The sequence below is a fragment of the Carlito syrichta genome, unplaced genomic scaffold (assembly GCF_000164805.1).
Source record: "Carlito syrichta isolate Samal-C Ts95f unplaced genomic scaffold, Tarsius_syrichta-2.0.1 Scaffold314111, whole genome shotgun sequence".
NCBI lineage: Eukaryota > Metazoa > Chordata > Mammalia > Primates > Tarsiidae > Carlito > Carlito syrichta.
The window spans coordinates 1,614,202-1,640,207 of NW_007258207.1; the positions used below are offsets into that span (position 1 = coordinate 1,614,202).

Genomic DNA, 26,006 nt, shown 5'->3' on the forward strand with positions numbered 1-26,006 from the left:
AAGTAGAGAAAGATCAGGAGCAGTGAAGGATTGATAGCTTTGCCTAGTGACTGCGTTTTCTGAATAACTTTCAGTTTTTTTAAAAAATCTGCTGCTTTTTAAAAATCATTTCTGGCATCAGCAACTCCTCACTCACATTCACGTGGGAAGTTACCAGCTGATTAAAATTAATAATTGGCTGGGGTAGAAACGGAATCAAGTTGAAGTTTTGACAGTGTTAGATGACAGCACAGTTAAGGACCTAGGTAGGAATGCCCTATTCCTAGGTAGGAATGCCCTGTTCCTTTACCAAGCAGCTCATTGATCAAGGCATTTGTACAGGAGTTGTTTGCAAGCAGTCAAAGTGAAAGAGAAAGAATCTACTGATTAAACTGCATGAGGGCCCAGTATCCCTCATGTAGAGCTTTGGTAAATTTAGAATAGAGAATTTGACATAAGCCACCTCCCGTTGAAGGCTGAATCAAAATCTGGACCTGCCACCATCCATCTGGAGGTGCAGAATGGGAAGCATGATGCGTTGACTTAATAACTCAGGTGCACAGAGAAGCTCATGCTATCTGGATCTCCTCATCATTAACAGAAGGCAATCTGGAAGTCAAAGACTGCTGCAGTGTAGATGCTGAACCTGAGCATCCTACCTTACTGGCTGCTGCAGCAGAATGATTGTTGTGCAACATTAATCAAAATAGCAACTCCTCTCCATTGCCGTGGGGCAGGCACTTGGAAGACAGCAGAGATAGGATTGGCAGGGCTGGAGGAGATGCCTCCCCTGCCTAGTCCATGGGCATTTACTTGTGTGCTGTCCTTCATTTAGTCTAAATGCCCCCACATACTTCTACATAATGAAACGTGCCAGGTCCATCTAAAAGTATAACCTCTCTGGTAAATTTTTTCTGTTTTGCCACAGCTGAAAGTATCGTCCCCCTCCCCTTGACTCCCCTAGCGTTTGAGTGGTCTTACTCTCATAGGACTTAACCACTTCCCACTTTGTAAGCAACTCCTGAACTCCCTTGTTATAGTCATCCCTCAGAGCACCAAGTGGAGTGTTTCATGCACAGGAACAGGCTCAAAAAATATTGCTCAGGTGGAATTAGGATTGAATGAATGAGACAACAACTACTAGTGAGAACTACTTTTAAGACTTCTGAAAAATCTTTCTGTAATCTGCTCTCTGTAAACCTGTGTTGGAGTTATTTAACCTCCATTGTATCACTCCCCCTGCTCGCAGAATATCTACAAAGCTGATCTGGAGTGGCTCCGAGGCATTGGCTGGATCCCCCTGGATTCTGTGGACCATGTGAGAGTTACTAAGAATCAGGAAATGGTGAATCAGGTACGAAAAAGCCTGTTCTCAGTCTAATCTTATGCCGGCTCTTCTACCTGCCATGTGTGGGTAAGAACCCTGTAGGGGTAGACCTGTCTTAATTGTCTCTATTTATTTACAGATAAAATATAAGAAAGATGCTCTTGACAACTATCCTAACTTTACAAGTGTGGTGGATCCTCCAGAGATTGTTTTGGCCAAGATTAACTCAGTCAATCAAAGCGACGTAAGTTTACTTTGTATATACTGAAGTGAAGAGACTGGGGAGCTAATTGTCTATCACCAAATGAGGGCCCAGTATCCCTTATGCAGAACTCTAGTCAATTGAGGCTAGACACTATGACATAAGCTACCTCCCACTGAAGCCTGAATCTGTACCTGCCACCAGCCATCCATAGGTGCCGAACAAAAACGTGATGCATCAACTTAGTTGCTCAGATGCACAGAAAAGCTCATGCTACCTGGTCTCCTCATCATTAACAGAAGGGAACCCGGAAGTCAAAGACTGCTGTTGCATTGATGCTGAACCCAAGCATCCCACCTCACCGGTTGCTGCAGCAGAATGACTATTGTGGAATCTTAATCAAAATAGCAACCCCTCTCCATTGGGTGTGGAGTAGGCTGGGAGAATCCAGGCACTAGGAAGAGGAAGAGCAGAGATAATTGCTTGTAAGGAATTGGAAGGAGATAAATTGTGAGATAGTCTTGAGGGGGATATTTCAAAAGTCACTAGTAGGTGGTAAATTGTACTCACTGTTAGTTATCTATAGTCTTGTCCAAGTTATCCTATTAGCCAAAATGGACTGAAAATGCAACCAGTTGGTTAGTTTGAATCTCTAAATGTAGATTATTATGTTAATAGGTAGATCCTGTAAAGAGTTAAATATACATTTATGGTAATGAAAGGTTTTGTTCTATTTTCTCTCCTTAGGTGAAATATAAAGAAACATTCAATAAAGCCAAGGGCAAGTACACATTTTCTCCAGATACACCACATATCTCCCACTCCAAAGACATGGGAAAACTCTACAGTACTGTAAGTTCTCTTTTATGTCATAACAGCTCATTTCCTAATTTGAAGCTCTTGTCAGTATTCGTATTCTTGGCTGATTTGGTGAATAGCTGAACTTAGAAGGTGGCTTATTATTTTCATTGCATTTAATTTTTTATTGGAAGTATAATATTATTCAAGGCAAGCAGCATTTATTCTGTTGGTATTTTTGAGCTCCTGTGATGTTCCAGGCATTGTAGGGGGCATGGAGGGGTTAAAACTTTGTGAGACAAGTTCTTCAGGAGCTCACACAAGTGAGAGGAACAGACATATAAGTAAACAGGTAAACAATAACATAACAGGTACTACAAGGGCCCTGGCTGCACATAGGACTGAGCAACTCCCAACAGAGAAAAGGGAAGAAAGCCCAGTCTCTCTTTAGCAATCACACAGGAGCACCTGCAGCCAACAAGTGGAATTTAATTCAGTTACTTCACATGAGGACGATGGGATTTGTGTGTGTGTGTGTGCATGTGCACACACACGTATGGGCCCAGTGGAAAGTAATCTTTGGTGATTCTATGTGCACAAATTTGTTGTCACTTTTACTAGAACTGTAAATACTCTGTTATAAAATGCCTCAGAGTACATAGGCTTAATTTGCAGTAAACTAAATGACTGTTGTTCTAGGAAGACATGCTAATGGCTATAAATAAAGGTTTAAGCCTTGCCTTGAACATACATGTTTCACCTTAATCTTACCAGTTGTTTTAGTGGTATCTGAAAGAAGTTGAAGGCAAACTTTTGTTGACTCATATTTCTTTGTTCTAGATACTGTATAAGGGAGCATGGGAGGGAACCAAGGCCTATGGCTACACCCTGGATGAGCGCTATATTCCCATTGTTGGAGCCAAGCATGCGGATCTGGTGAACAGTGAGGTCAGTATGACCTTTTCCCCTCCTAGGTTTGGGAGTCTTAACTGGGGAGGAAGGAGCTGGTTAGAAAACTTCAGTGATTCTCAATGTTGAATCCTCTTCCCAGCTTAAATACAAAGAGACGTATGTGAAACAGAAGGGTCATTACCTGGCTGGAAAAGTAATCGGTGAATTCCCTGGTGTGGTTCACTGCCTTGATTTCCAGAAGATGAGGAGTGTGGTAAGCAAATGTTCACTTTAACACAGGATTTATACCCCTTACACGAGCTCTTGTGTCTGCCTATTTATAACTTGCCCTTCAGTTCAAGGTTAGCTAGGGGATGGAGCAGTGTGGAGTCATTCCCCAGCTTTTCCCCACCCCTGCCAGTTAGCCTGTGGACCCCTGATGGCTGTGCCCTCCCTCCAAACACTGCCAAACACATGGTGAGGGCTAAGTGTTGGGAAAAGGAGAAAGCAACAAAGTTATTATTTACCCTGTGTTATAAAAGGATGGGCAATTTAGAAACAAAAAGAATGTGTTAAAGAATTTTTTTTAACCTTAGACTATTGTAGAGATATTACCTGTATTAGAAATAAGGCTCTAAGAGAGATTGATCTGAATAATTTACATTTTAATTCCTTTCTCGTTTTTTCTTTAAAACATTATTTTTTAGTTGAACTACAGAAAAAATTATGAGGACACCAAGGCCAATGTGCATATCCCCAATGACATGATGAATCATGTGCTGGCCAAAAAGTGCCAGTACATCCTCAGTGACCTAGAGTACCGACACTACTTCCACCAGTGGACATCTCTTCCGGAAGAGCCCAGTGTTATACGTGCCCGAAACGCCCAGGAGATCCTGAGCGATGTACGTTGTTCCTTCTGCAGCTTAACCTAACAACCGCTTCCCCCAGCCCTCCCTTGGCTGCTCCGCCCACCATGCTCCAGTTTCTCTGTATTTACAAATCCCGCTGCTTTTCAACACAAAGCGGCACAAGTAACCACTTTTTGGTGTAAGAAGTCCCTCTGAGCCGTACAACACCTATGTTAAATATTTAGTCTGTTTAACACTAGACTCTGACTTAAGTACCATTCTCCCGCTGAGCATCTTTTGGTCTGGGAATTAAAGGCCTTCCAGCTGACCTTTTAGCACTCAGCACAGCCAAGGGATGATAAGAAATTCTCAAAATGCTCAGTTGTAAATTAGGAATGCCTGTCCCTTTTCATTATTCTATCTTTTTTGCAGAATGTGTATAAAGATGACTTGAATTGGCTGAAAGGCATTGGTTGCTACGTTTGGGATACACCCCAGATCCTCCATGCCAAGAAATCATATGACCTCCAGAGTCAGGTGAGCCAACATCCTGGAAGGACTGGCTCTCGATGGGTTATCAGAATCCATGGTGATGTCAGTGGGCTGGTGGCCAAGCTGTCTTTATGCTCAGGCAGACAAAGTTGCTGTAACAATATATGATCTAATGGAACCAAAACCCCTACCTCCCCTCCCCTCCCCTCCCCTCCCAATCAGACCTCTCAGCGGCCTGCTCTGGGGCTGGACATTCTCAGTATGTGTCTCTCCTGTGGTTTAAGGCAGTGTACATTTATAACAGAAAGTTATCTGGAAGGTGTTTCATAGTGAACTACTTCAAGCCTCGGTACCTTAGTTGATCAGGTTAACTTGCAAAGAGGAGGATGCCAAAGCATTCCTTGACTACAGGTAGATAAATTTTGAAGGAAAAAAAAAATCTGGAAAATTTCCCAGGACATGGTTCAGCTCTGATAAGGCTGGAATGTTGAATTGAGGAACTACTGTCAGGGGTGGAGTGTAGGCATGGAAAAGGCAACAAAATGGCTGAGATTTCCTTTGTCAAGAAAAACTATTCATTCTGGCAGTCACACAGTCTACAGGACTATGGAATGACAGCTGTTTGTTCGAATTAAAGCAGAAACCCAGAAAGACATAAAGACACATCTAAGTTGGCACATACAGCTAAAGCTGATGACAGACCTGTATTTTACCATTTTTGGTGTCTTTTGTTCTTCTTCACAGCTACAATACACAGCAGTAGGCAAAGAAAATCTAAAAAACTATAATATGGTCACAGACACACCACTCTACGTGACGGCTCTTCAGAGTGGCATTAATGCCAGTGAGGTGCGTCTTCTTGTACTTCTCTTCCAGGGACAAATCATTTCTTGTCTTTACACATTTTCAAACAACAGAAATGAATAACCCATTCTTTCTTGTCTGCAGGTGAAATATAAAGAAAATTATCACCAGATTAAGGACAAATATACAACAGTTCTGGAAACAGCAGATTATGACAGAACTAGAAATCTGAAGAATCTTTTTAGCAGTGTGAGTTGAACATTTTTTTCCCTCCTATATATGAGCCACCTTTTTGCCCTTCAGAGACAATGAGAGAATAAATTGGATAGGCCCCCTATCCCATTTGTTTTTTTTCCTGGACCTTCCATCTTACTTTATTCATAATCTTTATATGTACACTTAAATAAGCCTCAAGTTGAAGAGAAGCCTTGGCTTTGGTAGGGAATGTGTGAGAAGAACAGAAACAGAGAGAAACCTGCTACTCAGAAGCTAACCAGGTTGTATTTTCCCATGTTCGCATTTTCGCCTCTACAGAACCTGTATAAGGAGGCTTGGGATAGAGTGAAAGCCACCAGCTACATCCTGCCTTCCGACACCGTGTCCCTGACACATGCCAAGAACAAGAAGCATTTGGCCAGCCATGTAAGTCAAGCACAAACATGACAGCTTTCTCATCCTTCCCTGCCCTCCCCTGCTCTCCACTCCAAAAATCTTTCAGGCTGCATCATATGTTTCCCAGAAGTCCCCCCAGCATTCCCATGGGCATTTCCAGCAAATAATTCCAGATGCTCAGTCATCACAGAGACTGTGCACTCCTTACTTCCTCTCAAGGGCCCTGTAGTCCAGAGAGAATCATGAGAATCACAAACACTTATGGAAGCTATGAATGTGACCTTTTAGGCTGCCTGTCTGCAGATGACATGGACAGATAGTCTCTGTTATAGCCAGAAATGAGAATGGGCTGAAGATATAATATACTATACAAAATAGACTCTTTTTCAGTAGAATTATGTGGACTTTGAGCAAAAATAAACCAATGAATATGATAACTGATTATTACAGCAACCTCAAATAAATGATGAAATAATAAATTATTTTTATAACAATGAAAATATAAAATTTTCAAATCTTTTGAAATTCTTTTATTAAGACAAAACTTTTCTTAGATATAGACATAATTGTAAAACAAAAACAAACCCTAAATCATACGAGCTGTTTAAATCTAGTAGAAAGTCTTATGACCTCTAATAATTAATGCTCTCAAGTAAGAGTTTTCATTGTAAAAATTCCCTGTAAACTACATTGTAGTTCTAAGCCCAGTTCTCATTCAGAAAAATTAGACTTTTATCTCTCTTTTTTTTTTTGAGTCAAAGTCTCACTCTGTCACCCAGGGCCGGAGTTCTGTAGCATGCTGGGCTCAGGCGATCCTTCCGCCTCAGCCTTCCAAGTAGCTGGAATTTTAGGTGTGCATCACCATACCTGGCTAATTTTTTGATTTATTATAGAGACAAGGTCTTGCCAAGCCCTAGGTTCAGGTAATCTTCTCATCTCTACCTCCCAAAGTGCTGAGATTATAGGCCTGAGCCACCATGTCTGGCTGACTTTTATCTCTTAGTTGTGAACATTTTATATAAAACTTTAGATCAGTGTTTCTCAAACTTTTTTGGCAATGATCCACAGTGAAAAATTTTTTATTTCCAGTCAACACACACACACACAACCACACACGCACACAAAGTTTATATAAGTTTCTTCCAACATAAATGTCTTAAAGAGAAGTACTGACTACTACAGTAGAGACAATGCATTTTGACAATTTCAATTCTATTCTACTCATTTACATGCTAGTGACCCAGTAAATTGACTTCACTACTCTCTAATGGGCTCAGAGATGGATACACACCTTAGAAAAAGATTTCATTAGACAATATATGGAATTATTTAATTTTTACCTGGAGGACAAAGTAAAGCATACGATTTTACCCCCAGACCCAACTGTATTTAGAAGACTGCAAAAAGACTAGCCCCGAGGAGCAAACTTTTCATCTGAGAAGAGAACTTTTATAGATAAGATTTACAGAGCCCAGTAGAGACTTTTTTCTCCTAGAATCATTAACAAAGTTGTAGAGGCAGGATTCTTGGTGAATTGTTTTTGGAACAAGGTGGGACATAGATAAATTAATTCTGTAGAAGAAGGATTCCAATATTACTATAGACAAAATTTTTTTTAAAGGATACTTTGAAATGCTGTCATTTTAAACTGAGAAATATATTAGATATAAGCAGCTAGAATAAGGTTCTGCCCCATATCTAGTTCATATAATCACAGAGCATTAAATAATTGGCAACATGGTTTAAGAAATAATAGTTTCCCCACAGAAGTTGGTTGCACTATATTTTTTGAAAATCTTGTAGAAACTGACATTCAAGGATTGCGTCTCTTCATCATCAGACTTTTCAGTTATTAAAACCAGGCTGGACACGGTGGTTCAACCTGTAATCCCAGCACTTTGGGAGGCCGAGGCGAGAGAATTGCCTGAGCCTGAGGGTTCAAGACCAGCCTGGGCAACATGGTGAGACCTCGTCTCTACAAAAAATAAAAAATGAGCCGGGTGTGGTAGCACACACTTATAGTTCCTGCTACTTTGCAAGACTGAGGCGGAAGGATCACCAGAGCCAAGCAGGTCGAAGCTGGGGTGGCCATGAGTCCAACTCAAAAAAAAAATGAAAGAAAAAGAAAATGAAACCAAAGAGATTCCTGAGCACAGTTTTAGCCTTTCACTTATAGTAGTAAGAAAAACAAAGCCATTTTTACTACAGATTATTTTAAAATTATACAGAGTTGCTTGTAGTAGCAGTACAAATACTAGTATTGGTTTGAGAGTTTTTAAAATAGTAACCAAAATTGTGTAGTGCTGTACAGTTTAAAAGTACTTTCAGAGAGAGTCTGATTTAAGCCTCACAATAACCCTGTGGCAGGTGCCAGTGATATCTGTCTGCACAGAAGAGGAAACCAGCACAGAGAAGTGAGAGTCCATTTGACTGGATAGCAAAGTCAGTCATTAACGCCCATGCTCTTTTAACAATATAGATCTTCACAGCAACTTGATGGATTTAGAGTCTATAATACTCTGTGATCTATCGTGGAAACAAAGAACTAAGTACCACATGTTCTTGCTCATAAATAGACCCTGAACAATTATCATAATACTATAAGAAAGGGATTGGCAGTAGCCAGAAACTGCCAGGGGGGATGGGGAGAGGAGGGCACATCTGATCACAAAGGGTACTGATCTCAAACCAGGTGAAATGGTAAGCCAAGTGAAGCCCAAACTTTACCTGTACAATAACCATTTGTATACCTAACCCTGAATTGTACCCCACATCTTTGAAATAAAAAATTTAAAATCCCAAAATATAGATCCATTACTCTCTAAAACTATGTTTCTTACTCTCTACTTTATAGATCAAATATCGGGAAGAATACGAAAAATTCAAAGCTCTTTACACTCTGCCAAAAAGTGTTGACGATGATCCTAACACAGCGCGGTGCCTCCGAGTTGGCAAGCTAAACATTGATGTAAGTAAGGAGAAGCAAGGCTACATTCTGAGAAATGCATCCTCAGGTGATTTTTGTTGTTGAGCAGACATCATAGAGTGTACTCACATAAGCCTAGATGATACAGCCTACTACACATCTGGGCTATACGGTTGAGTCTATTGCTTCTAGGCTACAAACCTGCACGACATCTTACGGTACTGTATACTGTGAGTAACCATAGCATAATGGTAAGTGTTTGTGTATCTAAATATGGAAAAGGTACAGTAAAAAAAGTATTACAATATTATTGAAACACTGTCGTATATCTGGTTTGTTGTTGACCAAAACATTGTTATGAGGTACATAACTGCAATTCCAAAACATTGTTATGAGGTACATAACTGCAATTGTCAAATCGAAGCCAGGTAAAATAGCCACGTGTTATAAATCAGAGCAGTTTATTTTATTAAACAATGCATGTGGTATTGGCTGTGCATATGTAAAGAAGCTAAGCATTATTTCAGCCCATGCTGCTTTAATTTTTTTAAATTTCCCCTGGTATTAATCTGTAGAAAGTATCCAAAACTGCCAGTCCACACTCTGCCCCCAGCTGTGAATTGGTTACCCTGACTTCTCATGTATTGCCACGATGCCTAATTTCCTGTATGACTGGTTTGTACTTTCAACTTCACAGCGCCTGTACAGATCCGTTTATGAAAAGAACAAGATGAAAATCCACATCGTGCCCGACATGGTAGAGTTGGTTACTGCCAAGGATACTCAGAAGAAAGTCAGTGAGGTTGATTATCGCCTGCACCTCCACGAATGGATATGCCACCCTGACTTGAAAATCAATGATCACATCAGGAAAGTCACAGATCAGATCAGCGATGTAAGCCCACTGCTTATGAAGGCCCTCCTCCTCTGCCCTGCCCTGTGTCCCTACCCTGAAGAGAACAGACGCTCCTATTTCTTCACCTAGGGCTTTTGCACTGCTGCTTTCCTATATATCCATGGGTCTGATTTACTTTGGAGCTGTCCCTGGAAGCAGGCTCTGTGTGGGATGTTTCTGTGGCACCTTCAGTCTTACTGTTTTTCTTCCCATAAAGTCATCTGGGTCTAGAGTGTGCCTACGTGTTAATGTTAAAGTTATTATGGCCAATTTTTTTTTCCTGATCCCCTCTATGAAAATCCTGTAGATTGTGTACAAGGATGACCTCAACTGGCTAAAAGGCATTGGTTGCTACGTCTGGGACACTCCTGAAATCCTCCATGCCAAGCACGCTTATGATCTACGCAATGATGTGAGTTTGCCTTGTTTTGTTTTGTTCTTTAGTATATTTCCATCTCTATGCAGTCTAGAGTCAAGGGGAGAATATGTAAAATAGGGACATTGTCATAGACCAGCTGTGGAGAATGGAGAATGGCAGAGCTGGAGACAGATGCTAGGAACAGAGCAGCTATTTCTCAGGAATGCTTATGGCATTTCTATTAATACAGTCCAGCTGTGCCATTGTCCTCTGGTGAAGAAGGGACCTCTGGGGCTCTTCTGTGCACCTTTTAGACTATTTTGGACATAGAAATGAGCACATGATTCTCATTTTAGGAAAATATCATTTGTTAGTAGTTTGTGATGCTATAAAGAGGATCTATTTGTAAAGAGAGTATATTTCAGGCAAGTTAAATACCATAATGAAGATTTAGTAAGAAAGCTTAAACTTTCCTAGAAGAGTAGTTGTCAAGCCTCCTAGAAGACTCTAAGAAGCCCCCTGTGACTAGAAGTGCTGATTACATTGATCGTTAAAAAATTCAGATGCAAGCCGGGCTCGGTGGCTCAGCCTGTAATCCCGCGCCTTTGGGAGGCTGAGGTGAGTGGATTGCCTGAGCCTGCGAGTTCGAGACCCACCTGGGCAACTTGGCGAGACCTCATCTCTACAATAAATCAAAAAATTAGCCGGGCATGGTAGCGTCCGCCTGTAGTTCCACCTACTTGGAAGGCTGAGGCGGAAGGTTCGCCGGAGCCCAGCAGGTCGAGGCTGCGGTGGCTGGTAGCGACCACTGCACTCCAGTCTGGGCAACAGAGTGAGACTCCAACTCAAAAAAAAAAAAATTCAGATGCATCCTGGTCTGTCAAATAAGTGCTGATAAATGTAAATCTCATGAGTTAAAAGCAAACAAACCCTCTGTGAAAGCCAGTAGTTTCTAGTATAATGAATGTCCAACACAGGTTTGTTTTCTTTCTCTCGGCAGATCAAATACAAAGCTCACTCGCAGAAAACAAGGAATGACTACAAGATGGTCACAGATACACCAGTCTACGTGCAGGCCGTCAAAAGTGGGAAACAGCTAAGTGATGTAAGGCTCACTGAGGAAGTTACCATGGACAGTATTAAAGACAGGGACCACAACTCACACAAAAGTGGCAAAACCATAGACTGGGCAGGTCCAGGGTTTTTCTAACTGTAAAACCAGAATTGGTGCTGTAGAAAACACTGAAGGTGCTGCTCTTGTTTCCTAAAACCTGGTGTGTTCAAGTAGTTTGCCGGGGCGGAGTTGTAAGTAATCAGAGTCTATGAAATATTTTGTGCTTTAGAGCTTCCTAAGCTGCTTTTTGTGCCCTTGTGTCATGAGCAACAGTTTATTTCTCATTGTCTAGCCAACTCATTGTCAGAGCCGACTATGGTACAACTAGAATCAAGCGGACTCTCTAGAGTTAGAGATGTGGATTGGAATCCTGCCTCTATTCCACACAATCTATGAGGCTTGTGAAAAGCACTTAATCCGTCTGAGTCTCCCCACCTGTAGCGTATGTGACGCACCCACCATGACACCTGACAGAGAATAGGCAGAGGAGGCACAAAGCTACTCTTTCTTTATTAATTCCACAGGTTGACAAGTGAATATTAGATCCCTCCCCTGAGTGCAAACGTTAAGATCTATTATTTTGGAACTTTTAGTGGTTAAAGGCCCACACTTCCTCTTCTTGGACTTGAACTGTCTCTTCCACTTATTTCTCAGTGTGGGTGTCTGACCCTGGCTCGGATCCTACTGGATGAGATAGTAATATATCTCGTAGGAAAGGGAAACAGGTTACCCTTTATTTAAAAAAGGAGATACTTGGGTTTCCATTTACTTTGCTTCTAACAATGCTGCGGTGGTTGGAATCAACTCACTCTGCTTCTCTTGGCTCCAGGCTGTCTACCACCACGACTATGTGCACAGTGTCAGAGGTAAAGTGGCTCCAACTACGAAGACCGTGGATCTGGACCGGGCCCTTCATGCATACAAGCTCCAGAGTGAGGTGAGCCGTGAAAACTCAAGTGCCCAGCAGAAATCCAGGCCTTCAGCCTCTGTGGAAGCTATCTTGGCTTGGGCATCCTCTTGGCCTGACCTTGTAAAATATAAATCTGTTCCAGTCACATGAGGTGGAAAGACAAAAATAAAGCATAACCTATTTTCCTTCTTGGCTGGCAGGATCCTCCTATGGATCATCCAACAACCAGTAAATGGGCATTTGGGGAAGCCATATTACAGGTTACACAGAAAAAGGCCAATATCCCTTCTCTGCCTTCAAAAAGTTTAAAATTAGAATGCCAAAGTCAAGGCATTTAATTGTAAATAACTACAAACAATAAGAGATAAAGTATCTAGAAAATGCTGCCTGCTGCAATTCAGAAGAGAAAGAACCTGGACCCCACCTGCATATTTAATCTCCCTATTCTGTCACCCAGTGCTGGTGCTGTGCTCTCAACTTTTAATGCTACTTTTTATCTTGAATATTAAAAATAATTTGGTTTTTACTATTTTAAGCATGATTCTTAATCCTGTAGCTCTCCTGAGAGACAGGGTATTTAAGGTCACAGACAGAAACCCCTATGCTTCCTCCCACTCTTCCCATGAATATGTGCCTCCTGGCCTCTTCGTAACCTAGTGTCAAGACATTGTGTTCGGAGGAGAGATGGGAGAGGATAGCCCAAAGATGTGCCTGATAATTATGACTGCCTCGGAATTGGTAATGGGAGAGGTGACACTTGGCTGACTGTCTTCTCTGCATTTCCCAAATCCCTGCTAGAAGCCATGCAGCAGCTGGGCATGTGTTCAGAAGAATTACTTTCAGGAAGCCATTTAACTTATTGTTCTCTTTTTCTGAAACAATAGATTAAGAGTAATCTGACTCATTTCATGATTCTTAGAATGTATTTAATTTCTTTCTGGAATTAATTCAGTGAGCATAAGTATACTAAGTTTCTGATAAAAAATGTAACATGAGCTGTATGTGATTTGTTTAACTCAGATCAGTTATTTGATGCCAGGTGTCATTTAACCCGCTCTCCCTCATTCTGGCAGAGTCTATACAAAACTAGTCTGCGCACCCTGCCCACTGGATACAGGCTTCCGGGTGATACTCCTCACTTCAAACACGCCAAGAACACCCGCTACATGAGCAGTTATGTGAGTGATGATCTCCTCCTGGTTGAGATGGGGTGTGAAGGTGGGGAAGAGAGGAAACTAGTATTAATTAATAGCCTGTTTTCATTTTCCGGTCACACCCTAAAGGTTCAACATGGTAGAATGATGGGAGAGGGGGAGGGGAGACAGCACATTTTCTAGGGGTGCTGTGGAATTGGTGACTCTTGCAATTCAGCAGTGCCTGGGTAGCCCTGTGGGGTTGGGATGTTTGTGGGAGCTTTGTCTCAGGGCCCATGGCTGCAATGATTCCTTTACTTCTATTAGCTTACTTAGCATAGAAGCATCTTGAACTGTCCCAAGCCATTTACCAGAAATGCAATGTCATACAGGCTTACCAATGTGCAGTGATAGTTTTGTCTTCCTTCTGCAACTTTTCATTGAAAAAGATATAACATCACTGTGGGTTCCTTTGAAAAGAGGACTTTTTGCCTACCTGCTGACTCTGATCCTTTCCCTACTACCTCTGTTCCCAGTCGAAAGCTAAGGGTGTAGATAGGTTCTTGCTACCTGTAGCTTGTCCAAATGTCGACTCTCAAATTACCCTTCTCCACTTTTTCTAAAGTACCAGGTTGGGTCTTGATGCATTTACCCCATGGGCAAGCCTAGAGAAGTTTTGGCCATTCCAGTAACTTAGGCCTGCAAACCACAACCAGTCATTGGTTGAAGAATAAGCAAGCTCTCCTTTCCATGCTACCGTTTTAGAGTCTGTTTTAGAAAAAACATCTTTTCTTTTTACCCATGATTGATCTTACTCTGATTTTGTTTTTGCAGTTCAAGTACAAAGAAGTCTATGAACACATCAAGGCAAATGGGTATACACTTGGCCCCAATGATGTTCCATTTGTCCATGTCCGGAGAGCCAACAATGTTACCAGCGAGGTACCATAAATGCTGATTCTCTGGGAGACATACTGAGTTCAAAGCCCATGCTTTGTTTGAAATGCACTGAGAATCAGTTGTATTTCAGCTGTTAATTTATACATTAGTAAGGAGTAGGAAGGTTCTTTTTTTCACTGTTGGGATACTGGTATCCCTTGACAGTGTTTTTCTATATTTGGTAATGCCATTGCAGAGACTCAGTTCCATAGATTGATGCACATTTTTCTTTAAAAAAAATTTCCTTCTTTTGACATTTGTATTAAAAATCTTTCATGAGATTGCATTTTAGGCTGGCTCATGACTCTGATTTTCTACATTAACTCTTAGTTTGTATATCTAATACTTCTATGCAACCACCTGAGAGAACATAGAAGACTTTGTGCTCCGAATTCTTCCCCTAAATGAAATAAGTATCGTTTTCTCTTTTTTTCTAATCTCAGTCATTTTCTATATCCCTGATATTTCCTCCCCTGGTTCTTTATGTAAAATATTTGATTATTGATTAGTTAGTAGATGCCCTCATCATTTTCTACTAAACACCTGGAATGATTTTTCCTCCAATGTAGAGACTATATCGAGAATTGTACCACAAACTGAAAGACAAGATTCATACAACTCCCGACACACCTGAAATCCGTCAAGTCAAGAAGACGCAAGAAGCTGTCAGTGAGGTGGGTATTTTTTTAGGAGAGATAGGCTATAGAGCCCAGGGATGAGTTTCAATCATTTGGTCTCTGATGTCTGTGTTTCTGGGTATTTTTTTTTCTTTAGTTGATCTACAAATCAGACTTCTTCAAGATGCAGGGCCACATGATCTCTCTGCCATACACACCCCAAGTGATCCATTGTCGCTACGTGGGAGATATCACCAGTGATGTAAGCATTTCATAGGGGTCTTTCTGGAGGGTCTTGCCAAGGGACAGGCTTGCTTTCAGCATTTAGCACAACCAGTGGTCTTTGCACAGCCTTTTTCACTGAGTATTACTAAACTAAATGTGTACCTTCATAATCAACGTTTCTATACCTAACCCTGAATTGTACCCCACATCTTTGAAAAAATATTTCCCTAAAATAAAATAAAATAATAAAGTTGGAGAATTTTTTCTCCAAAACAAACAAACTAAAAACTAAGTGTAAGTGTGCAACCTGGAGGTGAAATAGTGAGAGGACTCCACAGTTCTCCAGCTATGGAAACTGTAATAACAGAACCACTTGGAAAGACAAGAATTGGCACCATTCTTGAGCATCTGACAACCACCATTCTGCATTCAACACGAAATCACTCCAACTCCTCACTTCCCAAGTGGCCTCTATGCCAGATCATGTTTAATATTTTTCTCTAACTCATCCCTACTCCTACCCCCTTTAGCAACTTTCTACTGCCATTTCTAAATTTTTCTAAATTGCTCCTCCTAAGGACCAATTCTTTCAATCTGTGCTTTTCTTGTTTTTTTTTTTAATAGAGTACAGATATTTATTTAAATTATTTTTACTATCATGTTTAGTATATATATATTTTTTTAATTTTAAATATGTGGGGTACAATTCAGGGTTAGGTATACAAATGTTCATTATGCAGGTACCCCAGCTGATGAAGTATGTCCCCCATCCCCTGGCAGTTTCCTACTACTGCCAATTCTGCCCCCGCCCTCCCCTGGCAGTTTCCCACTACTGCCAATTCCTTTCTTATAGTATTACGATAGTTGTTCAAGGTCTGCTTATGAGTGAAAACATGTGATATTCAGTTCTTTATTTCTGTGATAGATCACTCAGTATTATAGCCTCTACAATCTGTGCTTTTCTCCCATCAATATAATAATAATAATAAAATAACAGCAGTGCTCTCTCCTCAGCTCAGGGTTAGAGACTGAAATGAAAAAAAAAACACTGTGATTTGAGCACAAATAAATGGAGAGTGCATGATGGAGAAGTTGAACCAAAGTGAAAGCTCAATAAAGAAGCATTGCTACTTTTTCTTTTATGTTCCTGATTTACATTTGTTCATGACCAGCTAAATTTCTGTGTTTGCCCGACAGATTAAATACAAAGAGGACTTGCAGATCCTGAAAGGACTTGGCTGCTTCCTGTATGACACTCCTGACATGGTCCGCTCCCGACACCTGCGGAAGCTCTGGGTGAGTGCACATTTTCACAACTCATAGCCACCCATGCACAGCTGCCATGTACCCCATCACCAGACTCCAGAGCTGAACAGAAAGGATCTTAGCCTGCAGCTACTTTTAAGGGGAACTATACCACTGACTCATTTGAGTAGGTCATGACCTACTTAAGATGATCTGTGCCTCCAATAAAAAGTGATGAACTTAGTTAAATGACAGTTGTTTTTGCCTGGAAAGACACCCAGGACACATGTGTGCATGCCAGCCATTTGGAAAACAATGTGACATGCAGTTCTTTAAATGATTAATCAGCTTATATTTCTGTTTGTTTTTTAAAAAGTCTAATTATCTATACACCGATCATGCAAGAAAGATACGAGATAAATACAAAGTGGTCCTTGACACTCCGGAATACAGAAAAGTGCAGGAACTGAAGACACATCTGAGTGAGGTAAGGGTGACAGTCACTCTCCTGTGCTGAGATACCTGTCACCGCAAGTGAACCAAACTGACCAGTATGAACTGAATTACTAAATAAGAGTTCTTAGTTCTTCTAGTGATCATTTTTCGGGCAACTACATCAGTTAAAAGATTTCTCCTCTGCCATTAACTGTGGAATGACTACTATGTCTAAGCAAGTCAACTGACTTCACTGCCTCAGTTTACTTAATCTGTCCCATTTTGGTAAGATGAGAATATTGATACTTGCCATTCCTTTGTCTAGGGCTGATGAGAGGTTTTGCGTGATTTTATAGATCTGAAAGTCCTTCTGTTTTACACTATTGTAATCTGCAAACTGTACTTACTTTCAAATTGTCTCTTTCTTTAATCTGTGCTATCAGGATCCCTAACCATGGCAGTGCCATTTAAAAAATTTTTATGTCTCTTTGCTCTGCTGCCCACTCTATAAATTCCAAACTATTGAGTTTCATTTTCATGATTGGACCCCATCTTATTTATATGTGTGTCTCATAGTGTCTTGGCCATAATAAAGGGCCATGTAGGCCAATTACTAAATGTGTTTTGCAAAGGTACAGACATTCCACAGGTGAAAATGTTTGGTCGTCTTATAGGTCACTTGGTCATTCTCATTGTACTGTCATTCTCTACAGTGGCTTCATTCATCAGTCTGCATTGTGGGTTCACCAAGCTGGGTATTGGCTGCCTTGCCATTTCATCATTTTCAATACCTGTGACGGCTGCTGATTAGGAATCTTATGCTCATAGACTTAGAGATGCCCTGGCACGTCAAACATTGCCCTCAGTGGGGGAGATATGCAGCCTCCTATACTCTACTCTTGTGAGCCAGAGTCACAGGACCAATTCTTCAGCTTTTGCAAATGCTACATTGAGTCCATTTGCATTCCTAAAAAGCTTCCCCCTGTTATCTCAACTGGTGCGCACACTCAGACAGGAATGCTTATGTTCTCTTTATCCCAGTAAAGTTATGCTTCTCCACTCTGGCTGAGAATGAGAATCACCTGCAGAGTGTTTTTTTGTTTTGTTTTGTTTTGTTTTGAGCTCCCGGCCACCGCAGCCTCGACCTGCTGGGCTCCAGTGATCCTTCCGCCTCAGCAGGTGCTTTACAACTACCCCTGAGAGGAATCTGACCTCTTCTAGTTCGACATCAGTCTCTGATTCTCTGTGTTGGGTATCTATATGCTTTTAGAGGTTCTAATATACAGCCAGTGTTGAAAAACACCACCCTGCATCTGTCCTCTTCTACCAAATAATTTTTTTTAATTGCTTAGTAAAAGACAGTGCTTTACAGTTAAGGTGTCTCTGGAATATTTTTACTTCTTTGAGCTTTCCAGTCCTGAATTATGTTTCTAAAACTTTAGCTTTTCCTTTTTTTAATTCCTAGTGTTCCTATTGTGCACAGCTTTCTGAATCTAAGTGATTTATCATGTTCACTGTAGCATTATTTTTTTTATTTTTATTTATTTATTTTTTTGAGTTGGAGTCTCACTCTGTCGCCCAGACTGGAGGGCAGTGGCCGCTCCCGGCCACCGCAGCCTCGACCTGCTGGGCTCCGGCGATCCTTCCACCTCAGCCTTCCAAGTAGTCGGAATTACAGGCATGCACTACCATGCCCGGCTGATTTTTTGATTTATTGTAGAGATGAGGTCTCGCTGCCCAGGCGGGTCTCGAACCCGTGGGCTCAGGCAATCCACTCACCTCAGCCTCCCAAAGGCGCGGGATGACAGGCTGAGCCACCGAGCCCGGTTTGTAGCATTATTTTTATTACCTCCACCTCTCTGCTGCTTCTCCTATTTTCTCTAGTTTGCTAAATGACTCCTTGATCTCCCAGTTACCTAGACCAGAAACTCAGTGAGTCATGCTAGACTTCTTCCTCACTCCCACATCAAAATGGCCATAAATCCTGAGCCAGCTTTGTGATATTCTCGAAATCTGATCTTCCTGCACCTTTTCCGCCATCATTGCCCTAGCCTTCCATCTTGTTTATAGTCTATGCATTCTTAAGGGACTCCTAAATCACCTTCCCAACTCTGCTGGACACCTCCACACGGCTCACCCATCTTTCACAAATCTGAGAGACAGGTTTTCTTAATGCTCAGATCTATTCTTAGAAATAATTCTTCAGTGATTTTTTTTTTCATAAAGCCCAGGATCATTAACATAATATCTACGAGTCTTTATAACCTGGCCCCAACCCGTATTTCTAAACTTGTTTCTTGAGGCCACGAGCACAGATGGTCACTCAATGAGAAAGTATAGAATGAAAAGCACCAATCCTTCACTCTAGACTCTGGGGGAGGGCAGAACCATAGAGGGAGGCTGAGGGAGGAGCATCTAGAAAGATAGGAGGCCACCTAGGAGAATGGTGAAATGGAGCCCGGAGAAGAGAGTTCTCAGGAATGAAACACTGAGCAGCTTCTGTTGCTACAGAGAAGTGTTCTTGTGTTTGGCAATCTCAAAGGTTTTGGTAGCCTTAATGAGAGTGACTTCATTGGTGTGGATGGGCGATGGCCAAGCTATGGTCTTGAGAAATGAACCAAAAGAGAAGAAAAGAAGATACATATAGGCAGCTTAGTAGAAAGAAGAAAGGAGGCCATTGGCTAGTGATTGGAAAAGGCTTAATGAAGGAAGGGACTTAAGATTTTCTGCAGATAAAAGAAGGAGAGCTGGAAAAACAGGAAGAACTGGAGATATAGAGAAGGAAATAATTGCCAGAAAACCAGAAATGACAGTGATGACTCGGTTTATGTCTAGCTGGTGTACAGAGCTGCAGGCAAGAAGCAGAAGTCAATCTTTACTTCAGTTCCTGATACGCCTGATCTTTTAAGAGCCAAGCGAGGGCAGAAGCTTCAGAGTCAGGTAAGTTCGTTTGCTAATGATGTTTCATAAACCTGCCACACTTGGTTCGCAGGGGACAGTTATGTGTGCCTGACTGCTCCTGGCCAATAGCAGACCCCCACACTTGGTTGTCCTTGCTGAAGCCTCATGCTCATTAACATTGCACTTCAGCTGGGTATAGTGACTCACACCTGCAATCCCAGCACTTTGGGAACTTGAAGCAAACATTGGTTGAGGAGTTCAAGTCCAACCTGGGCAACATAATGAGACCTTCTCTCTATTATCAAAAACTTTTTTAAAATTAAGTTTGTTTTTGTACCCCACATCTTTAAAATAAGAAATTAAATTAAAAAAAAAATTTTAAAACACTTCACTTCAAGAAGCAGTTTTCTTTGGGGCTATCAAAATTCCGGGTATGTGTTACTTAAGCAAGGGATGCCATATCTTTCTTAGTGCCATGGAACTTTTGTTATCGGATGAGTGGTCTCTGCATTCAAGCAATGAAAATGACTTCTTGACCCTTCCATAAGATCTGTCTGTTATTTACAGACAAATGAAGCCGCGTTTCATGCATTCAGGCAAAAATGGGAGAGGATATGTTGAGGGCCCTATTAGAATTCCCTCACTCTTCTGTTGGCATTATTTATCACAGTTTTAGATTAAGTCATATTCAGCAGCAGGAATATTAAATTGCTGGAGCATGTATGTGTGTTTTCAAATGTGAGACACAGAGAGAAATAAATGAATAGAAACACATATAACAACAACAACAACAAGAAGCACACAAACAAATAAAACCAGGACAACAAGCAGACACCACCCTCCCACTGAAGGGTTAGAAATGAATGGAAAGGACTGAATACCAAATGCTAAATGCTTTCTCTTTATAACATCTCACCCTACTCTTTTATTATTCAGTATCTGTATGTTGAACTTGCCACCAAAGAGAGACCCCATCATCATGCTGGAAACCAGACCACAGCCTTGAAGCATGCTAAACATGTGAAGGACATGGTCAGCGAGGTAAGATGGATTTTAGTACTGAGGCTCTGGGTTAGAGAAAATACTTGGTTCAGTCTTCACTTGCTACCTCTGATCAGAGAACTCACTATTAGAAATTGTGCTCAGCCTCACCACAACACAGAAGGCAAAACTACTGTAAGGTTAAACTGAGGCAAGGTAGGCTGCTGCCACAGGAATAAGGCAAAGATTTGTAAACAAAACAAAACAAAAGTTTTACATCCACTTTCCACAGACAGAAAGGAGTCAAGCGTGGCCTATGCTTTAAGGAGAGGAGGCTTGTAAAGTTTCTATAGGGAAGGAAGCAGGGCTAGTAAAAATCTCCAGCAACTGCATTCGAGGGTGTTGATAACACCCGTCTTGCTTCCTTTGCTGTTCTCAAAGCAATCAGTCTTGTGACTCCAGGTGGTGGGTCAGTGGGGAGGCTGATCACAATGGGTGAAGTTAGCTTGGTCTTGTGTTGCAGGTAAACAAATACTTAGAATACAAGAGTCATTCCTTCAAAATATACATAAAAGTTACAAAACAATTATCAGTAGCTATCTCTGGTGAACCAGGTTTGTCCTTGGCTAATGATTAGAGGTTGGGGTGTGTGGAGCACAATAACTAAAAGGCATGTGAAAAAACTCAGTTAAAATGACTGCTTCTTAACCAAAGTGACTCCATCTTGACTCTTTACCCTTTCGGCTACTTTCTTAAAGAATGTAATCCATTGTGTCCTTCCACTAGATTTGTGACTTGTGAAGCAGGAGGAATGAACACATTTGAACTTAGGTGTGTCTCTCTCTCCTATTTTTCTTCCTTAGAAAAAGTACAAGGTTCAATATGAAAAGATGAAGGACAGGTACACCCCAGTTCCGGACACACCGATCCTCATCAGAGCCAAGAAGGCTTACTGGAACGCCAGTGACGTATGCATCCCTTTCTTTTTCCTTCTACGGTAGGGAGAGCAGAGACTGGAATACTGAAGCAGTGGAAGTCCTAGTCATGATTCAAAGTGGGTGTGGCCTTGGCCCATAACCTGGATCAGGAAAAAAAACTCAATTTTTTTTTTTTAAAGAAGAGAAAATAGGTCCAAACAGTACAAGTCAGGCAAAGAAGTTGATTGATGCTAGTATCCTGGACAAAAAGATAACCCTTTCTTGATAGTCTCTGATAGCATTTTCTAGAAATACTTGACAACGAATTTTCCTATCCTAAAATCATGGTCTTGGAGTCAGTCAGACATGGATGCAAATCCTGATGCTGTTCCTTGCCTGTTGTTTGATTCTTTATAATTCATCTAATTTTTCTCAGTCTCTTTTCTTATATGTGGAATGGAGGATGAGAATCATGATAAACAAGACCAAACAAGATAATGTATATGTTTCTAGCACATTGCTGGGGTCTTAGTTGACACTCAGAAATGGTTTATTCCCTTTCTTAATTGCATAACGATAGATCATGCAAGGGACACATGACACAGGAATTAGAATTAAGAGGGATAGACCTTTATTTCCCATATCACATGACGAAGAACAAGATTGCCTTTTAACGGCAGTGAAATGATCTACTAATGAAGAAATTAGTCAACCCGAGGTAGATGGTCAGTTCTTACTGGTTTTGTATCTCAGAGCCCAACCAGGAACTTATTGCTCTCATTATGAGAACCAGACCCAGAGAGGACTAGACATATGAAGACTTAAACTGAGCCGAAAGCCCAAGCTAATTCCATTACCCCTTCAATTTATCAATATAGCTCTAGGATTTCAAAGCATCTTAAGGTCACTACAGTGAGCCTTAAGCAGAAATGTGGAAGCCACAGCAAATCTGAATATTTCAGTTCCATAAAAAATTTTGTCAGGAATTTTTATTTGGAGCAGAGAGGAGCCTACTAGTTAGAAAGAGGCAATGCCGATTAGTGCTTAAAAATATAAGTTGAGAAAGGGCCGGGCATGGTGATTCATGCCTGTAATCCCAGCACTTTGGGAGGCCGAGGAGAAAGAATTGCTTGAGTCCAGGAATTTAAGACCAGCCTGGGCAACATAGCAACACTTTATTCGTACAAAAAATAAAAAGAGAGAGAGAGAGAGAAGAAGTATATGTGCTGAGAAAAATCATAGACTTCCCTGAAAATCTATCCACTAAGATATTTTTAGTCTTCGGCATCTTCATCACTTCAAGGTTACAGCTGAATATTAATTTGAATTTGATCCAAACTTAATTTGCATCTTACAGGGTGACCACACAATGAAATTGGGCCCTGGGGCTCATTATGTCCCACCGGACAGCCCCATCCCTGGGGCTTTACCAGTACCAATTCTGACAACTCTCATTTTTAAAGTAGTCTAGGCCAGGTTCAGTGGCTCAGCCTGTAATCCCAGCACTTTGGGAGACCAAGACGAGTGGATTGCCTGAGCCTGCGGATTCAAGACCAGCCTGGGCAACTTGGCAAGACCTCGTCTCTACAATAAGTAAATAAATAAAAATTAGCCAGGCATGGTAGAGCATGCCTGTAGTTCCTGCTACTTGGAAGGCTGAGGCGGAAGGATAGCTGGAGTCCAGTAGGTCGACGCTGGGGTGGCTGTGAGTGTGCCACTGCACTCCAACCTGGACGACAGAGAGACTCCAACTCAAAAAAATGAATAAATAAAGTAGTCTAATGTAACAAGGATGGTAGCTGGTGCTAAATTTAGTGTCTCAACTGTGGCTGTCCCCATAAGTAAATCCAAGCAATCTTATGAAATTATCCATCTAAAAAACAAAATTACAAAGTCAAAGAAAACAGCTATCCAAAAAGAAAAGAACTGTTTGAAGTTGAAAACAGGCTGCTCAAAGAAGCGCCTAGCTTGTGTAGATGAGATGAATCTTCTATGATATTCTTAGGTTAGAGTTAGAGCTGTTCTCTCTTGAAATATCACAAAGATAAAGATTATAATGAAATCAATTTTTAAGACTGCTTATTGGAAAAGGCATTTTAATACTAGCAGTTACAAGCTAAATCTTCACTTTTCATATACATTAGCTTGTCTTGAATTCAATAAGATTATGCTTGTTTTTTTTCTAAGTAGTAGGTTTACAGAAAAGTGTCAAAGACAGTAGAGATCGCTCATATACCCCACACCCAGTTTCCCCGTTGTTAACACCTTATAGTACCATTGTAGACTTGTGATACCAATGAACCAAGATGGATACATTATTATGAACTGTTTTTTATTATTATTAACTAAAATGTGTTTGGATTTAATTATTTTTCCTAATTTCCCTGATTTCTGGATTTCATTAGTTTTTGCTTTTGTTTTTGTTTTCCTCTTCCAGGATCTGAAATAAGATTTTTAGTTCTTTCTAAATTTATTCATAGGAAAACCTAAAAGATTCAAGAGAATCAATCTTAAAAGAGCTCTGTTATTTAACTTAGTAGTTGTTGTAACCCATGTGCCTTTTCTCTTTCTAGCTGCGCTACAAAGAAACATTTCAAAAGACCAAAGGGAAATACCACACTGTGAAGGATGCTCTGGACATCGTTTATCATCGCAAAGTGACAGATGACATCAGTAAAGTATGTCCCTAAATATTTCTACTTGTGCTGGGCTCTGTAACTCACAATTTTTTTTTTTTTTTTGGCAACCTTCCTTTTCTAAAATTCTCCAGAGAGAAATAAACATGTTTACACTAACTTTGGGTAAGACTTTATAGCTGTCGTTGTGTTCTTATAACAGGTGAAATACAAGGAAAACTACATGAGCCAGCTGGGAATCTGGAGGTCCATTCCTGATCGTCCAGAGCACTTCCACCACCGGGCAGTCACTGATGCAGTCAGTGATGTGAGTGTTGGCATCTTCTATTTTCATATAGAAATTTATATTTGATACATGCTATGAAATCACACGTAGCATAAATATCGATGAAACACTATGCTAGATTTTAGATCTTGGTATGGATGTTTAAATCATAAAACCCAACTGCCAAACGAGTGAACTTCAACTTGGGTGATGAAAAAAATTTACTCAAATGTTTAAGCCTAATTTCTCTTCTAAATGTATGATGTCACATTGTATAACTAGAAGTGATATACTTCATCCAGGAAATAACCTATTTTTGATCCATTGAACAAACAGCTCATGAAGCAATTAAGACAAATAACAATGCTCATTTAGAAAGAAATTTCAGTTCTCAGTGTGAAAATATAGCTGCCAAGCTAATGATATATTCTCCAGGAAAGCATAGCTGTTAAATTTGAATTGCTTTAATTAGTAAAAATGAATATTTCTATATACTATAAAATAATATACCATAAAATGAGCAGAAATTAGTATTACTAAAAACTTCTTTTAAGGAATTATTTTTAATACTTTATTATTTCATATACTTTGGGGACAGAGCTTATATTTGTTCGTTTGTATAGATACTAACTTACTGCTATTTGGAGATGGGTTCTTACAACTCTTTGATGATGTACTTCTTCTCACAGGTAAAATATAAAGAAGACTTGACCTGGCTTAAAGGCTTTGGTTGCTATGCCTATGATACCCCTGACTTCACTTTGGCTGAAAAGAACAAGACTCTCTACAGCAAGGTATATATATATATGCAAGGAGAATGGTAGCATTCATTCAAATACAGATGTACCCACAAAAGAGGATTAGCACTGAGGAAAAAAATTGTTCGTAGTTCCATCCTTATCCTGGCTTCTGGACTTTATAGTTGGAATACATACTCAATTGTTCACCACTTATGAATTTCTATAGTACTAACCTCATTGACTATACCCATTTATCTGAATTTAATGAAAAATCATCTCAGTATAACTCCTCATGGTTCTTTCTTTTTTTTGTGAGTTGGAGTCTCACTCTGTCTCCCAGACTGGAGTGCAGTGGCTGCTCCCGGCCACCGCAGCCTTGACCTGCTGGGCTCCGGCGATCCTTCCACCTCAGCCTTCCTAGTAGCTGGAACTACAGGCGTGCATTACCACGCCCGGCTAATTTTTTGATTTATTGTAGAGATGAGGTCTCGCCTGCCCAGGCAGGTCTCGAACCCGTGGGCTCAGGCAATCCACTCACCTCAGCCTCCCAAAGGTGCAGGATTACAGGCTGAGCCACCGAGCCCAGCTCTCATGGTTCTTTCAAAATTCTCCTTATTCATATGTTTCTGAGTGTTTACCCTATTAGAGCTGATATGATAGCAAATATAAAATGGGGTTATTTTGATCCACAGACAACATGTGACTTGAGACAAATCACTTAGTTTTTATGGTCTCATTTTTCTATTTTCAAAATAAAGCAGTTCAATTCACTTTCCTAAAATAAGAGTTAGCAAACTTTTTCTTTAAAATGCC

The 26,006-nt window shown here is 40.6% G+C and overlaps 1 protein-coding gene across 1 annotated transcript in view; it reads left to right on the forward strand.

The window, feature by feature from the left end:
- Window positions 1-26,006, forward strand: part of NEB (nebulin) — a 223,551-nt gene that overhangs the window by 150,210 nt on the left and 47,335 nt on the right. Inside the window, exons 87-113 of the mRNA XM_008071077.1 lie at window positions 1,229-1,333; window positions 1,446-1,550; window positions 2,256-2,360; window positions 3,147-3,254; window positions 3,358-3,471; window positions 3,905-4,102; window positions 4,481-4,585; window positions 5,285-5,389; window positions 5,489-5,593; window positions 5,879-5,986; window positions 8,811-8,924; window positions 9,580-9,777; window positions 10,085-10,189; window positions 11,136-11,240; window positions 12,079-12,186; window positions 13,233-13,337; window positions 14,127-14,234; window positions 14,801-14,905; window positions 15,006-15,110; window positions 16,271-16,369; window positions 16,695-16,805; window positions 19,589-19,693; window positions 20,591-20,695; window positions 21,499-21,603; window positions 24,126-24,230; window positions 24,391-24,495; window positions 25,143-25,247. Coding sequence (XP_008069268.1) covers window positions 1,229-1,333; window positions 1,446-1,550; window positions 2,256-2,360; window positions 3,147-3,254; window positions 3,358-3,471; window positions 3,905-4,102; window positions 4,481-4,585; window positions 5,285-5,389; window positions 5,489-5,593; window positions 5,879-5,986; window positions 8,811-8,924; window positions 9,580-9,777; window positions 10,085-10,189; window positions 11,136-11,240; window positions 12,079-12,186; window positions 13,233-13,337; window positions 14,127-14,234; window positions 14,801-14,905; window positions 15,006-15,110; window positions 16,271-16,369; window positions 16,695-16,805; window positions 19,589-19,693; window positions 20,591-20,695; window positions 21,499-21,603; window positions 24,126-24,230; window positions 24,391-24,495; window positions 25,143-25,247 — 3,051 coding nt within the window. The remainder of the gene's footprint in view (window positions 1-1,228; window positions 1,334-1,445; window positions 1,551-2,255; window positions 2,361-3,146; window positions 3,255-3,357; window positions 3,472-3,904; window positions 4,103-4,480; window positions 4,586-5,284; window positions 5,390-5,488; window positions 5,594-5,878; window positions 5,987-8,810; window positions 8,925-9,579; window positions 9,778-10,084; window positions 10,190-11,135; window positions 11,241-12,078; window positions 12,187-13,232; window positions 13,338-14,126; window positions 14,235-14,800; window positions 14,906-15,005; window positions 15,111-16,270; window positions 16,370-16,694; window positions 16,806-19,588; window positions 19,694-20,590; window positions 20,696-21,498; window positions 21,604-24,125; window positions 24,231-24,390; window positions 24,496-25,142; window positions 25,248-26,006) is intronic.